Source organism: Martes martes (assembly GCF_963455335.1).
Source record: "Martes martes genome assembly, contig: scaffold_65, whole genome shotgun sequence".
In the NCBI taxonomy this organism is placed as follows: Eukaryota; Metazoa; Chordata; class Mammalia; order Carnivora; family Mustelidae; genus Martes; species Martes martes.
The window spans coordinates 205819-223310 of record NW_027666628.1 but is presented as its reverse complement, the minus strand read 5'-3'; the positions used below and the strand labels follow the sequence as shown (position 1 = coordinate 223310).

Below are 17492 nucleotides of genomic sequence, written 5' to 3'. Positions count from 1 at the left end.
GGTTAAGATGAGGACAAGTGACTTTGACAAGGAGCAGTTTCAATAGTCACCATGGAAGCTGGACTGTAATGAATAAACTTAAAGAACTCCTTAAAGAATTTTTACAGGGAAAGGTAATAGAGAAATGGATGATATGAAAAAGAATGTGGAGTTCAAAAGAATTTTCTTTATTTTTTAATTTTAAGATGGGAGCTTTTAGAATACCTTTGTATGCTCCCGGAAATGATCCAATGGAGATAGGCATGGCTATTTTATTTAATTTTTTTCACATTTCCAAATGTTAGAAAGCTTATTGATTGTATTACATTCTTTTAAAGATGATATAGTAATTGTCCTTAGTATTCCTATTCTTGTAGTTTTGTGTCAAGAAATTGTTTATTCAGAATTGGTTCCACCGTGGAGTATTCTCATATAATTGAATATGCAGATACTATCATTCATTCACTTAAAACTATACATATAATAGTAAATATACAAACCTTAGGCCATTCTGAATAGAACTAATCATTCCTTGATAATTTTTTTAGATTTTATTTATTTATTTGACAAACAGAGATCACAAGTAGGCAGAGAGGCAGGCAGAGAGAGAGACGAAGGGAAGCAGGCTCCCTGCTGAGCAGAGAGCCCGTTGTGGGGCTTGATCCTGGACCCTGGGGTCATGACCTGAGCTGAAGGCAGAGGCTTTAACCCACTGGGCCACCCAGGCGTCCCCATTCCTTGATAATTTCAGATATTCAGTGCCTTTGACAGTATCATGAATAGCTATGGTTTTATTAGGGACTTTGAATTATCTGGTTATATTTACTTAATATTTGTTTAGATTCTGGGGGAAGGGGAAAGATTTTATTTATAATTGAAAAAAAAACTATCAATCTATCATAGATTATTACTTTTGGTTTATAAAGTTCTAAATTACAAAGCTGAAGATTCCTGTACCAACAGTGTCATTGACACCTACATAGTATACTCAATAAGTGTCTGTTTGTGAATAAACAGTTGAATGAATAAATGAATGCGCATTGATCAACTTATTTAGAAGAAGCAAATCTTGAGTTGTTTGAAAGTAGATTTTCAATATTGCCTACATATGAAGTTTTTTATTTAAAAAAATGGTTAAGATTCATGAATTATTATTTACAATTATAGCTAAAAATGGAATACGCATAGATTCATTTGCTATCAGATTACTTAAAAACACTTAAATATTACTTTCACCATATACTGTAAAACACGTGTTTTGAAGGCACATTTCCTGGATTTGAATTCTGGGTCTACTCCTGACCACCTGTACCAGCTTTGGGAAGTTACTTTTTTCTGTGCCTCATTTTCTTCCTGTGTAAAATACCCAATATAATTACCTACGTTTATAAGATTGTTGTGAGGCTTAAAATACCTTTAAAACATGTGAAGTTTTCATAATAATGCATAGTATTTACACAGTAGATCCTCAAAACACTAATATCATGATTATCAAAAAAGGGTTTCTTTCATATAAGAACTTAACTTGCACTTTCCAAATAGTTTTTAGAACCAGTAAAAGCTTGTTTTTATTGAAAATGATGACAAAAAATGTGGTATGTTTCTTCATGTCAAATAATGCAAGTAACGTTATGATTTTCCTTTGCTTTTTGTCAGTGTGATCTAAATTTAATGCTTTGTTAACATTATTAATAATATAGTTTAGATATGATTTAGATATTCTTTGTATGTTAAGTATTTAATATTTGCCTGAAAAGAATTGATTTTTTTTTAGATCTGCAAAGGAAACATCTAGTGACAAGGAAAAGGTAAATATATACATATAATTTTTTTCATTTATTTTTAAATTTTTATTTTATTACGTTATTTTGATAAATAATGTTTATCAGAAATATTATTCCATGATAAAAAATTACTTTAGGAAAGGCATAGTGAAAAAAGAGAAAATCTGCCTTTGTTGTACAGACATATACGTTGAAAAAGTTGTTCAGAAACACTAGTTATTGATAAAGGTCATTTTGATAAAAATCAGTCCTTTTGAAAGTACCTTTTTTTTACTCTTGTAAAAAGATACGGGTATTTATCATCTCTCTACACTTAGTATATTTTATCAACATTTAGGGGACATTTTGAAGTAGTATTATTTATTTGTAGGTCAAAAAGCAAATTGATTCTATGGATGACTTTGATGACTTAACTCTGTCATCTGAAACAATTTCGGAGGGTTTCCACATGCCTTGCTCTAATCATATGACTTGCATGTCGCTAATTGAACAACATCGCATGGATTGTAAAGGTAAGACCCTTGTGTAAATATGAAGCCTTTGTATGTACATTACTATAGTAATATGTGCACTTCTTGTCTAGTGCTGTACCATACAACACTGATGTGTTATAGAGCTACTCATCTCAGAAATACGTTTTATATGAAAATAGAGAAATGTTGAATACTCTTAGCCAAAGAGCTGTAATTTCCACTATGTTTTTCGTCATGGCAATGGCACACCTGATGTGTGTTAACTCTCCTCTTGTGTGCCTTCACCCAAGGTCAGGTCAGGTTACCACTACATTTGTCCTAGAAAACTGAAACGACCCAGGACTGTTTTCCCTGGCATTCCACTTCCCAGAATCTTGGTCTACACTGCAACCATAGTTACCATATATTTTTAAAAATTTATATTTCATCACGTGACCCCCTTGCTTAAAGCTTAGTTATTACGTCTCATCGTTCTGGGGTGAAAAACCACAGTTCTCAGCTTCATCTTGGATTGTTTCATATTCTTCTGTCCGTGTCTCAGCCACTGTTTTAGATATTTTTTCTTATAATAGAGGTTTTTTTCCCCTCAACAGCTTAAGTTAGGGCAACTGCACATTATGAAGTGTATAATTTGATAGTTTTGACATATGTATATGCATATGAAACCTTAACTGTAATTCAGGCAGGTAATAACCCTTAAGTCTCGTGTCTCTTTGTATTCCCTCATTATGAAACTGCCGAATGGTTTTCTAAAGTAGTTGCACCATTTCCAATTCCCACTAGCAATGTGTAAGAGTTCTGATTTCTCCCTATATATTCATGAACACTTAGTATTGTCAGTTTTTTAAGTCTTAGATGTTCCGATGGGTCTGTAATATATGTATCATTATGGTTCTAATATACATTTCCCTAATAACTTATAATGTTGAGCATATCTTCGTGGGCTTATTTGCCATCTGTATATCTTCTTTGAACTGTCCAAATCCTTTGTCATTTTAAAAATTAGGTTTTCTTGGGGCACCTGGGTGGCTCAGTGGGTTAAAGCCTCTGCCTTCGGCTCAGGTCATGATACCAGGGTCCTGGGATCGAGCCCCGATATCGGGCTCTCTGCTCAGCGGGGAACCTGCTTCCTCCTGTCTCTCTGCCTGCCTCTCTGCCTACTTTTGATCTCTGTCAAACAAATAAATAAAACCTTTTAAAAAATTAGGTTTTCTTACCTGTTGAGTTTAGAGAATTCTTTGTATATTCTAGATATAGTTCCTTTATCACCTGTATTTTTTTTTTTGCAAACATTTTCTCCCAGTCTGTGACTTTTCATTCTCTCAGCAGTATCTTTTGAAGAGCAGTTTTTCTTTTTGATGAAGTCCAGTTTATACCTTTGTTCTTTTATGGATTTTTGCTTTTGGTGTTCCTATCTGAGGAATCTTTGCCTAGCACAAGGTCAGAGGTTTTCTCTCACGCTTTCTTTTAGAAGTTTCGCAGTTGAATAACAAAGTTTTATAGTTTTAGGTCTTACATTTAGATCTGTGATCCATGAGATCCACTTTTTTTTTAAAGATTTTATTTGTTTATTTATTTATTTGACAGAGAGGGAGAGCATGAGCAGGGGGAATGGCAGGCTGAGGGAGAGGGAGAAGCAGGCTCCCTGCTGAGCAGAGAGCTGGACACAGGACTCAGTCCCAGGACCCGAGATCATGACCTGAGCCAAAGGCAGCCACTTAACTGACTGAGCCATGCAGGCACTCCCATTTTGAGTTCTTTTTTATTTAAGATACAGGGTATGGATCCAGGTTCATTCTTGAACTTGGTAAGTTTACTTATTAGTTTTAGTAGCTTTTTAAAAAATTCTGTCAGATTTTTCTATATAACCAAAGTTTATCAAACTTTTTTTAACTACTATTTTACTAATTTCTTCAGGTGGAGCCAAAGGTCATCAGTTTGAGACTTTTCTTCTTTTTTAGTATATACATTCAGTGCTATAAATGTTCATGTGAGTGCTGCTACTGCAGGATTCCAGAAATTCTTAGGTGTTATATGTTCATTCCCATTCAGTTCAGAATATTTTCTAATTTCTTTTTTCCTTACTTCTTTGACCCAGGGGTTATTTAAAGATTTTATTTATTTGAGAGAGAGAGATAGAGAGTGAGAGAGAGAGAGCGAGAGCGAGCGAGTCTTAGAGCAGACTCCCCTCTAAGCAGGGAGCCCAGTGTGGGGCTTGATCCCAGGACCCTGAGATCATGACCTGAGCCGAAGGGAGACACTTAACCAACTGAGCCACCCAGGCGCTCTGACCCAGGGTTTATTTAGATGGGCGTTAATTAGTTTGCAAATATTTGAGTATTCTCCAGAGATATTTTTATTCTTGATTTCTAATTTCATTTCTTTGTGGTCACAAAACACACTCTTATGACTTCAGTTCTTTTGACTTACTCCTTTTATTAGAATTTATTTTATGACCCAGAATATAGTCTCTTTTGGTAAGTGTTCCACGGATGCTTGAGAAGAACGGTAGTGTTCAAGTCTACGAAGTCCTTGCTGATTTTCTGCCTACTGAACTCTCAGACTATAATTGTGAATTTGCTTGTTTCTCTGAAGTTCTGTCAATTTTTACTTTATGTATTTTGAACCTATTAATAGATGCATAAACATTTAGGTTTATTATGCTTCCTTTAGTTGACCCTTTTATCATTATTAAATGAACTTATTTATTGCTGCTAATGTTTTTGCTTTGAAATCTATTTTGTCTGGTATTAATGTAACCGCTCAGGCTCAGCCTTCTTTTGCCAAGTGTTAGTGTGGTCTATCATATTTCTGGCCCCTTAACACATTTGTAGTTTTTACATTTAAAGTGCATTTTTTTTATAGGTGGCAGATAGCTGGGTCTTCCTTTTTTATCCATTTTGACAGTCTGCCTTTTCATTGAGACTTTTAGACCATTTTCATTTACTGTGATTATTGATGTAGTTGATTTGAATCTGTCATCATGTTGTTTGACTTCAATTTGTCCTTTCCGATCTTCATTCCATTCTCTTCTTTTTCTGATTTCTTTTGGATTAAGCAAGTAATTTTTATGATTTAGTTTTATTTATGTGTTTATGTGTATGTATGTATTTCGCTTACTAGCTGTAACTCTTTAGTTTTGCTATTTTGGTGATTAGGGCCTAAAGTATATGATGTAAGCATCATAGTCCTCCATCTAGTAATGTTATAACACATCATATGTCGTTTAAGAAAATTATAAAGGTTTACTTTCTTTTCTTCACTCCTAGCCAGATCCTTCTGGATCTGTGGGTTTAGAGTTTTCATTAAGTTTAGAAAGGTTTTGGCCATTTTTTCTTTTCTTTTTTTAAAGATTTTATTCATTTATTTGAGAGAGAGAAGGAGAGAGAGAGAGAGAGAGAGAGAGTGCAAGCACAAGCCAGGGGGGAGGGGCAGAATGAGAGGGAGAAGCAGATTCCCCTCTAATTGGGGAGTCCAACACTGGGCTTGATCCTAGGACCCTGAGATCGTGAGATCATGAGATCATGACCTGAGCTGAAGGCAGACGCCCACTGACGAATCCACTCAGGTGCCCCCCTCATTTTTTCTTCGAATATTTTTTTCTAGTTCCTTTCCTCTGCCTCTTTGGGAAATTGTATATTAGCTTCTCACAGTTTTCAGATGTCAAACTTCAGTCTTTTATTTTGAGCTGTCTCATATGTGTTTATTGGAAAATCCAGTGTGTTTTTCATGTGTGATATAATTTACATCTCTGTAAGTGCTATTTAGTTTTTAAAAAATAGCTTCTATGCCTCCACTTACCTTTTTATGCTTTCTTTGGAGTTCTAGCTAAGTTAGTGACAAACAGTTTGATCCTTTCCCGTCCTGCTCTTATGAATTGTTAGGTGAATCCAGAGTAGTGTTCAGCCTAGAGCTCATAATTCCCCACTGCTGAGGCACGACCTACTTACGCTATTCATTGTGCTGCGGGTTATGAGTTTTTCCAGCATGGCTAATGGGGATAGATACTGCCCCTGGTGCCGTGTGAGCACCAGGCAGGGTTTCCTCTGCTCTTTCCAGATGGATCTTTCCCCTGGTCACAGGAGATTTCCTTACGTGCATGCATTGGTTATTACTCTTCTGTTCTCCGGGGTTCGTTCTTTTTTCTGCTTTCTCCTCGCCAGTGCTTTGACCGCTGATCTCATCTGTCTTGGTTTCACCGGACTCAGTTTCATCACCTCAACTCAGGGAGTCTGGTGGAGTCTATCTCAGTTTTTTCACCTGTGTCATGGCCTGGAAATTGTGCCAAGGCAGTGAGCTCCAGTATGTGTTAGGCTAACTTCTTGTGTTTTCAGGGATCATTGTCCTTCATTGCCTGAATTCCTTTTTCTTGAAAGTGATTTTAAAGTGTATTTTACCTGTTTTTGTTTGGCTTTTTTCAGGTAGGAAGATAAATCAGTACCTGTTACTCCATCTTGGCCAGAAGCAGATTGCAATAGAACTTTGGCACATGCTGTAGACTGTCTTTAATGCTCTCCTTCCTCCTTTGCTCACGTGTTTCCTGCTCCTCCTTCATTTCTCAGAATAGTTATCTCTTCCTCAGGGAAATCTTCCCTTCCTACCGTAGATCAAGTTATGTTATGTGATCCTAGAACTCTTTTATTATAGGAACTATCTGAATTCCTAATTGTTTTCTCCTTCCCTAGACTTTAAGCTAAATACAAGCCAGAGATCTGCAGAGCTTAGTGTAATATCTTTTGCTTTTTAAAAAATTTTATTTATTTGAGAGACAGAGTGCATAAGAGGGGCAGGGGCAGGGAGAGAAGCAGACTCCCCACTGAGTAGCGAGCCCAATGGAGAGTTTGATCCCAGGACCCTGAGATCATGACCTGAGCTGAAGGCAGATGCTTAACCAACTGAGACACCCAGGCATCCCAGTAATATATTTCATATTGAAATCCTTCAATATATATTTGTTTAATGTATGAATGAATGAATGTGAAAGCATACAGTCCTTTATATGCAAAAGTACTCATATATTTTATTCTTTTTCTTTTTTAATATTTAATTAATTTATTTGAGAGTGAGCATGACTAGGGGTGTGGTAAAGAACAGAGGGGTAGGGAGGAAGGGTGGAAAGAATCTCAAGCAGACTCCATGCTGAGTGGAGCCCGATGCAGGGCTCGATCCAACGACTCTGGGATTATGTCTGACCTGAGCTGAAACCAAGTGTTAGATGCTTAACCAGCTGAGCCACCCAGGTGCCCTATATATTTTATTTGTTTTTGTTTTTTCTCTGATGTAGATCCTGTCAGTTTATTGAAAATCCAGGAGGCGGTTCTTTCATATGAAAGATTAATAGATCTTAAAAAATATCACTGTGAACAACTTAAAAGAGAAAATAAAAAAATGGAAAATAAGGCTAATGAACTACAAAAGGAGCTATTAGAAACAAAAGAAATGATATCGAAGTTAGAGCTTCAAAAAGTGGAATGGGAGCAAGAACTCTACTGTTTGAGGTATGATATCTTGGTTTTAAGGAAATACTTGAACTATTTACTTTTTTTTTTTTTTTTTTTAAGATAGGCTCCACACCCAATATATGTGGGGCTTGAACTCACAGCCATGAGATCAAGAGTCACATGCTCTACCAGTTGAGCCAGCCAGGCACCCCTAGAATTATTTACTTTTATACTACAGATGTGTAGAAGTTTTAAAATTGCTAACTTACCTTCTGGGATTTTATAGGGAAGAAAACTTCTTTAGTATTGTGAAGTATGAGATTCTTCAAAATAATACAGCAAGTTCTTAACAGCTTTTAATAATTTAATGAATATTCCAAATATAATTTTAATGACCATATAGAAATCCACCATGTGGAAACCTCATTATTTAACAAATTGAATTTTGGGTTTTTTACCCCCATTTTTCTATACTTTAATTAATGCTGTAAGCAATGTTTTTTTATATAAATCTGTTTATACATTTCTGGTTACTTGGAATAAATTCTTCAATGTACTATTGTTTACTTAAAGTATAAAAATTTTTAAAAATGTTCTTTCATCCTATTTTTAAATTGGACCCATCAACAGGGTATAAAATGGCCATTTTTCTCGAGACAGAAAACATTTTTAAAATTAGTTTTTCTAAAACTAATTTTAGTGTGACTAAAAAGTAAAATGGAAAAGGACTACTGCTATGTTTTTTCAGCATCTCTCTTATATGTTGATAAAATTAATTCAAAAGCCTATGCTGCAAGCACATATTACTCTTTATTGTTTACTTAATATAGATCCTGTGTTGTTATAAAAGGGGTTTTTAAATGATTTATTAAATGGATAGTAGGGGAAACAAATAATACATTATATGTTAATAAAAAAAAAAAACTGATAAGGGGTACCTGGATGGCTCAGTTGGTTACGTGTCTGCCTTTGACTCAGGTCATGATCCCAGGGTGCTGGGATTGAGTCCCCCATTGGGTTTCTTGCTCAGCGGGGAGCCTGCTTTTCCTTCTCCCTCTGTCTGCTACTCCACCTTTTTGTGCTCTCTCTATCAAATAAATAAATAAAATCTTTAAAAAAATGAAATGAATAATAATCAATAAGGTAAATTGAGAGTATTGCAGAAGAAGAAACATAAAAATTATAGGGCAACAAATATTCGACTCCCTAGCCTGGTCCTGGATCACAGTAATCTGCAGGTGTATGTTGTGTAAATGCATCTGCAGATACTGTCTTACACGGCTGTACCTGTGATGTTTCATGAAGTAGCAATTTACTTGTAGTGAATTATAACTTTTTTATAAACAGCAACTTCTCTTTTTTAAATAGTAACTAAATTATCTCTTCTAATGGAGGAGTAATTAGGACTATGTAGAAAAAACAATAATTTTCCATTCTTTCTTGAATAATTTCAAAATTCCTTTCCCTACAATGTCTCCCACAGTTATTACTGACTAAAACTTAGTACTAAGCAGCACAATGCTTTTTCATTGCTTCTTTTCAACTATATATATCTTTTGGAAGAGATTGAAGTGAGAAATTAAAAACATGAGCCCTAGAAAGGAAAAAAAAATTGAGAATGTAGAAATTTCATTTGGATAAAAAAACAGCATATGTGGAAGCAGATCATAACATGAGTTTTTTATTGCTTACAAAACAAATTTTAAAATAAGCACATTTATTTGCAGGTTTACTTTAAAACAAGAAACCGAGAACAGAGCAATTGCTGAAATGTTACATGAAAAGATTCGGGAGCAACTAACAAGAGAAGAAGAGCAGTATAAGAAAGAAGTTGAAATGAAACAAGAACTTGAACTTAATCTTAGAGCACTAGATATGGAATTGAGGACTGTAAGAAATAATTTCAATCAGGTAAGTCTTTGATAAAAATTTCATATTTCCATCACTATTATTTATAATACCCTTTGATTTAATGTATATTACTTAGGTATAAAGTAGATAAAAATTTAGTTTTATACTAATAGGAACTATGATATTTATAGCTAAGATCATTAATTTATTGGAATTCTTGGCTTCTCGTATAAACGCTATGTCTATTTTCTGAATGAAGGGATGGAGGGTAAATTGAGATAAATATGCATGTTGGCTTTTTTTTTTTTAAGATTTTATTTATTTTTAGAGAGAGAGCATGAGTAGGGGAATGTGTAGAGGGGGAGGGAAAGGGAGGGATAAGAATCTCAAGCAACTCTGAGTGCAGAGCCTGACTCAGGGTTGATCTTAAAACCTTGAGATCATGACCTGAGCTGAAACCAAGACTGGGACACTTAACCAACTGAGCTACCCAGGCACCCCAGTTTTGGATTTTTTATATTAAAGTACAGGCTAAATCACCTTGAGACTATGATGGAATTAGTTAAATGCTTTGTAAAGAAATTTTATTTCACATACTGTATCTACCTGTATTTTTACTCTATGACAAATATAGCTGTCATTTAAATTAAAATTTGAGTTATTCGTGTAGGATAAAAATCCTTGTATTTAAAAAGGCTACTTCTTTTGAACTTTTTTTTTTAAGTTCTCTTAAGCTTTTGACTTTTTTTTTTAATGGTGTCATCCAAAATTCTAATGAAAATATGTCTTTAGGTTGTGGAAGAACGGTATGATACTGAGAAACAACTTTGTCGAAAACAGGATGCCAGAATATTACGAGATGGAATTCTAAACAATCACCTTTGCAAACAAAAAGAGATAGAAATGGATAACAAAATGAGTTCTGGGGTATTTTCTTTAGTTATTTTGAAGTACACGTGTGTATGTATTTGTATGTATATATATTTTATTTTCTGAAATTATTGTTTTTTCTCTCTGTGTGTGTGTACATATACATATATATATATATTTCTCCATGTGTATATATATGTATACATATATATGTATATATATGTGTGTTTGTATATATATATATTTTCTCCATGTATATATGTATATATATATTTAAAAGCCAACACTCCAAGCATAGAGGATTTTTAAAGCATGCATATTTTGAAATTGAGATTCAATTAAGTGGATTAACTTGACAGTTAGCTCCAGATTTCCCAAATGAACTGAATAAAAAGTACAGTATCTCAGTACTTTTTATACATATATACATAAGTATAAGTATATATTTATAAGTATAAATATATATATATACATACATATATACTTTTATACATTTATACATTTATGCAAGCTATACATGGTAGCTTTTTATACATTTTAGGTTGGCATAATTTTATTCTTATTTATATAAATTTGAATTTTTAGTCTGAAATCATGTATTCTTATGACCTTTTAATCTTTTGAAGGCCCTTACTTTTCATTAAATCATAATTTGGGACGACTGTAATGAGCTTTAGCAAAACTATATTTGATTTAATCTTCCCACTGCTATTTATAATTTTTAAGCAATTTCACAAATAATTTGCTCATTTCAAAGCTCAATTACTATCATTTGGGCATAAGTTTGTCCAACACAAAGAGAATTGTATCTCTGTAATTTATTAATTGGGCATTGCATCTCCATTTTCAGATTAATGAGGGGTGGCAGGATTCTTGTGTAGCAGGAATGGAGGTCAGGGAGAGAGGTGAAAGCCAGTCATCTAGGGTCTTGAAGGCCATTAGAATGACTTCACTTATGTTCTGAGATAGTTATCTGTTAAAAGGATTTGAGCAGAGGATTGAACCTGTGAGGAACTCCGACATTAATTGAAGCCTCTAATAAAAAAGAGGGAAAACATTTCATACTGTAGAATTTACCAAAGTTAGTTCCACCTATATAGCCATTTCTTTCTGAGACTTCAGTAGCTTGGGAAGCTTTGGGAAAATTCATCCACAAGGAATGGATAGTGGGGCTGAATTAATTATCTAAGTACCATAATACTGACTAGGCAGGATAACATCTTTTTGTGTCTTTAACCAAATTCATTAAACAGCCATAATGTGTACATGTTAGGAAAAGGAGATGAATTGACGTTTGTAGTGAAATTTTCCAAGTACATAGGTTAAAGTTATATATTGTTAATGTAATTTAATAGTAAGATGATTTATAAAACCAGTAACAGAAATGTCTTATTAGGTAGTTGTGAGAAAACTTCAAGAAGAACTGGCCGATACCCTAAAAAAACTATCTATGTCAGAGTCTTCACTGGAGGTGACATCACGTTGTCGTATGAATTTAGAAGATGAGGTACAGGACTTAAAGAAAAAACTGGCTCAGAGTAGGAATCAGGTATGTATGAAATGTAACATGTCAAGTTAATCTGTAGTTGGTTAAATAATATGAAGTGTTTTAGGATGCTTATTTCCATGGACCACTTTCTTCTGTATTTTCGTTACAATTAATTTAGTACAATTTTAGTATCTTCACAATGTACTTATTTCTTAAACTTTGACTTTCATTCTGTTATTTCTGTTATACATTTTTTTCTTATAGTAGTTACCCTTGAAAGTTGAAATTTACACATCATTCCTCACAGAAATTGGGACTTTTTCCCTACTAAATAATTTTTTTAAAGACTTATTTATTTATTTGTGGTCCGGTGAGGGGGTTGGAAAGGCAGAGGGAGACGGAGAGAATTTCAAGCAGACCCCTGCCCAGCAAGAGCCCCATGCTGGCTTGATTCCATGACCATAAGGTCATGACCTGAGCTAAAATCCTGAGTTGGCTGCTTAACCAACTGAGCCACCCAGGTGCGCTAAACAATGTTTTTTAATGATATCTCTGTTACCATGATGAGCTAAGCCATGTAAAAGCAGAAGATAATGTTTAATAGAATGTTTCAGGAAATTATCTTATTTTTCATCTTTACTTTTTTGAATGGATACAGAATCTGTACTGATTTCAGGGTAACTTGTACAGAAAAGTGATTTCACAAACCAGTTGAACTTAGGCATTTCCTTCATTTTCTTTTCCTTTTCAATATATAATAAATGCACAGAAATATTTAGATCATGTATACTATATACACCCAAAAGAGAGAATTAAGAAAATTATCTATGTCTTGCCATTGGATTTTTTTTAAAGCTTTATTGAGATAGAATACACATTCCATACATTTCACCCATTTAATATGTGTAGTTCAATGTTTCTGAGTATATTGATAGAGTTGTGCAACCATTATTGCCATCAACTAGAACATTTTAATAACCCTGAAAAGAAACCCGTAATCCTTGCCCCCAGGCTCAGGCAACCACCAGTCTACTTCCTGCCTCTATAGAGTTGCCCATTCTGAATATTTCATATATAGGGAATCACACAATGTGTGGTCCTTTGTGACTAGCTTCCTTCGCTTAATGTTTTTGGGGTTCATCTGTGTCATAGCATATATCAGTGCTCCATTCCTTATTATCAAACAGTACTCCATTGTGGGCTAAAACCCTTGTTCATTCATCATTTGATGCACCTTTGGGTTGTTTCCACTTTTTGGCCGTTGATAATGCTGCTGTGAACGTTCATTTAGTTATTGTCTGGACATCTCATTTTATTTCCCTGCTATCACATTTTATCCTCTCAGTTAATTGGGTTGATTTCACCATCTCTCAGTATTTTTTTTAAATTAACATATAATGCATTATTTCTTTCAGGGGTACAGGTCTGTGACTCATCAGTCTTACACAACTCACAGCACTCAGCATAGCATATACCCTCCCCAATGTTCATCACCCAGGCACCCCATCCCTTGCACCTCCCTCCCCTCCAGCAACCCTGTTTGTTTCCTGAGATTAAGAGTTTGTCTCCCTCCCTGGTCCCATCTTGTTTCATTTTTTCCTTCCCTACTCCCCAAACCCCCCACATTGCCTCTCAACTTGCTCATATCAGAGAGCTCATATCATAATTGTCTTTCTCTGATTGACTTATTTCGCTCAGCATAATACCCTCCCTTTAGTTCCATCCACATCATTGCAAATGGCAAGATTTCATTTCTTTTGATGGCTGCATAGTATTCCATAGTGTATATATACCACATATTCTTTATCCATTCATCTGTTGATGGACATCTAGGTTCTTTCCATCATTTGGCTATTGTAGACATTGCTGTTATAAACCTTTGGATGCATGTGCCCCTTTGGATACCTACATTGGTATCTTTAGGGTAAATACTCAGTAGTGTGGTTGCTGGTCATAGGGTAGCTCTATTTTCAATTTCTTGAGGAACCTCCATGCTGTTTTCCAGAGTGGCTGCACCAGCTGACATTCCCACCATTCCCACCATTCCCACCAGTGTAGGGGGGTTCCCCTTTCTTCACATCCTTGCCAACACCTGATGTTTCCTGACTTGTTAATTTTAGCCATTCTGACTAGTAGGAGATGGTATCTCAGTGTAGTTTTGATTTGTATGTCCTTGATGCCAAGTGATGTTGAGCACTTTTTCATCTGTCTGTTGGCCATTTGGGTGTCTTCTTTACAGGAATGTCTGTTCATGTCCTCTGCCCGTTTCCTGATTGGATTATTTGTTCTTGGGTGTTGAGTATGATAAGTTCTTTATAGGTTTTGGATACTAGCCCTTTATCTGATATGCCATTTGCAAATATCTTCTCCCATTCTGTCAGTTGTCTTTTGGTTGTGTTGACTGTTTCCTTTGCTGTGCAAAGAGCTTTTGCTCTTCATGAAGTCCCAATAGCTCATTTTTGCCCTTGCTCCCCTTGCTTTGGGGGATGTTTCTAGGAAGAAGTTGTTGTGGCTGAGGTCAAAGAGGTTGCCGTCTGTGTTCTCCTCAAGGATTTTGATGGATTCCTTTCTCACATTGAGGTCTTTCATCCATTTGGAGTCTATTTTTGTGTGTGGTATAAGAAGATGGTCCAGTTGCATTCTTCTGCTTGGGGTTGTTCAATTTTCCCGACACTATTTGTTGAAGAGACTGTCTTTTTTCCATTGGACATTCTTTCTTGCTTTGTCGAAGATTAGTTGACCATAGACTTGAGGGTCCATTTCTGGGCTCTCTATTCTGTTTCATTGATCTATGTGTCTGTTTTTGTGCCAGTACTACACTGTCTTGATGATGACAGCTTTGTCATAGAGCTTGAAGTCTGGAATTGTGATGCCTTCGGCATCAAGCCCTGCATTAGGCTCCCTGCTCAGCAGAGGGCCTACTTCTCCCTCTTCCTTTGCAGCTCCCCCTGCTTGTGTTCTCTCTGTCTGTCAAATAAACAAATAAAATGTTAAAAATCCCACAAAAACTTAATTATGTTGAGCATCTCATCTTTTTATGTGTGTTATTATCCATTTCTATATCTTCCTTAAAGACTGAATCAATTATTTTGCCCACTTCTTTATTGGATTGTCTTTTCATTATTGTAAGAGTTATTTGCATATCCTAAATACAGATCCCTTATCAGATATAAGATTTTCAAATCTTTTCTCTTATTCAGTAGCTTGACTTTTCACTTTATTGATGGTGACGTTTGAAGCAAAGACGTTTTTAATTTTGATGAAATATACTTAATTTTTTTTGTCTTTTGGTGTCATATCTAAGAAACTGTTGCCAAATCCAGTCACAAATGATACACCTATGTTTTTTTCTAAGTTTTTTTTTTATACTTTTAGCTCTTAAGTTTTGAGTTAATTTTGTATATATGCTATGAGGTAGAGGTTTAATTTTATTACTTTGCATGGGGACATCCATTTGTCCTAGTACCATTTGTTAAAAAGACTATTCTTATTCCATTTAATTGTTTTATACCCTCGTTGTACGTCAGTTCACCGTAATGTAGCAATTTCTTTTTAGATTGTCAATTCTAATACATTGATCTATATGTCTATCCTTATGTCACTGTCCAATCAAATTTTATGAGACATCTTCCCTAGTCGTCTTACAAATTACCACTCACTTATGTAATAATAAAAAGTCACTGTAGGAGAACTTAACTTTACTCCTGTAGACATTTTTTGCTTCTTAAAAAGGAGACTTTTACCAACTTATGCCTTGCTGACTCCATGATCCAATGAGAAGTTAGGCTCAAAAAGCTAGAGTCCTGTTTCTTTTCTCCATTCATATCTTTAGTCTCTCACTCAGTGCCTCGCATATCCATTTTCATCAAATCTTGGTTGTGGGATCTGCTATCTACTATTTACTTCATTACGTTTTATGAACTTGTTATAAAGTGTAGACTCATCCATAAATTTCACCATGTAGGAAGGAAAAGATGAACTCTGGGCCTTCAGCTTTCCTGTTTTGAAATCTTGCTAATCCAGAATTGCAACTCACAATTAGATACTCTTTTGACCTGGTTCTTGTGTATAACACTGGTATTGATCCTGTTCTTGGCAGAGATTCTACATTCTCAGAAAACACAGGTGTCTTTACCTGTCTTCTTTTAGTTTAAATAGAAAGATATGTACTTTAATAGCTCAATACGTAATTAATGGAATAAATATTTATTACATTATTTCCAGAATACAGCTGTAAATTATCAGGTTTTATTTAAAGGCGTTATCAGACACAAATAGTAGATAATCAGTTTAAATTCCAAAAAAAAATTCAAAGCCTGTTTGTATGATATAGGAAAGCTTTGTGGCACAACATAAAGACGAGATGGTCTTACTTACCTCCCCACATAAAAAAGCTTCGAGTAAAATAAAGGAGAAGTTATATTCAATTTAAATAATGCCAAAGGATAGTACATTTCGTTTTCTACTGAAAAGATTAAAAATGATTCCATAATGTTCTCTTTATTTCCTCACTGATGAAAGCTGAATAAAGATTGAGTATTAGATTGGTTAAAAAATACTCAAAGATGCCTATTTCTTTTAGAATTTCAGTTAATGGAGATCAGGTAAAAGGTCAAATTTTGGTTATTAAACTATTTCTAGTTTTTCAGCTATTATACTTCAAATCATATTGTCTCTCTGCTTGCGAATTTTTCTTTTCCCCTAGCTTGTGGGGAAATTCTGGAAAGGTGTTCTGCCAGTTGTAATAATTTATAATTGAAGGGAATCTTAGAAAAATATCTTAAGAGAAAGGAAGAAGGTGGCAGAGTAAGAGGACCCTAGTTTCAACTAATCCCTGAAGAATAACAGAACAAAATCCACTATTAGAGAGAAGAGGCCACATCAAAGAAGGTAGGAAGTACAGAGATGTGGTTTAGGAGAGAAACAGATCCTGGCGGCTGCAGAGGAGGGGAGTCATGGTCATGGAGAAGGGCAGGAGCGAGACACGGGTCTGCACAAAGAGAACGTTTCCCTGTAGCCACTGACTACACAGGAAAGTGAGAGGAGTATAATGTCATGAGTTCTTACAACTAAGGGGACTTAAAACCTGGAATTCTAAAAGTCACTGGGTTTGGCTGGGATAGAGCCTGTAGGGCACTGTGCTGCTCTTGGAGAGAAGGCAGGCAAACCACCTGGGAACATACAGCATGGAAACAGTGATCTGAACAGTGTCTGGGGCATACAGTAGGGAAATTACTCAGTCTTCTCAGAGCATTTCCCTGAGAGGCAGTGTTCACAGAGACCCCTCTCTAGGAACAAAGAAACCAGCTTGTACCATTTCCCTCCAGTGCCCCTCAGCACAAGCACAGAGCCATCTGTGGGACACAGTGCAGCTCTGACACTGGCTGCTTAATCTGCTTACACCGAGCACCATCCCCTTGCACTCCAGTGGAACTGCCCTGCTCAATCATTCTTGCCTCAGTCCCACCACAGCAGGCCTTTCCCCCAGAAAATCAGCACAAGCCCCTGCCCACACCACATCTGACCAGATTCGGGAGGGCCTCAGTTCCAGTGGAGGTGGTGACAGGTCTCATTTCACAAGCACACCAGAGCACACCTAGTTAAA

At 35.5% G+C, this 17492-nt stretch overlaps 1 protein-coding gene across 1 annotated transcript in view; it reads left to right on the top strand.

The window, feature by feature from the left end:
• LOC308337872 (ankyrin repeat domain-containing protein 26-like) overlaps window positions 1-17492 on the top strand; it is a 340750-nt gene that overhangs the window by 122476 nt on the left and 200782 nt on the right. The window contains exons 23-28 of the mRNA XM_080831416.1: window positions 1754-1787; window positions 2134-2275; window positions 7521-7734; window positions 9405-9588; window positions 10321-10455; window positions 11795-11947. Coding sequence (XP_080687542.1) covers window positions 1754-1787; window positions 2134-2275; window positions 7521-7734; window positions 9405-9588; window positions 10321-10455; window positions 11795-11947 — 862 coding nt within the window. The remainder of the gene's footprint in view (window positions 1-1753; window positions 1788-2133; window positions 2276-7520; window positions 7735-9404; window positions 9589-10320; window positions 10456-11794; window positions 11948-17492) is intronic.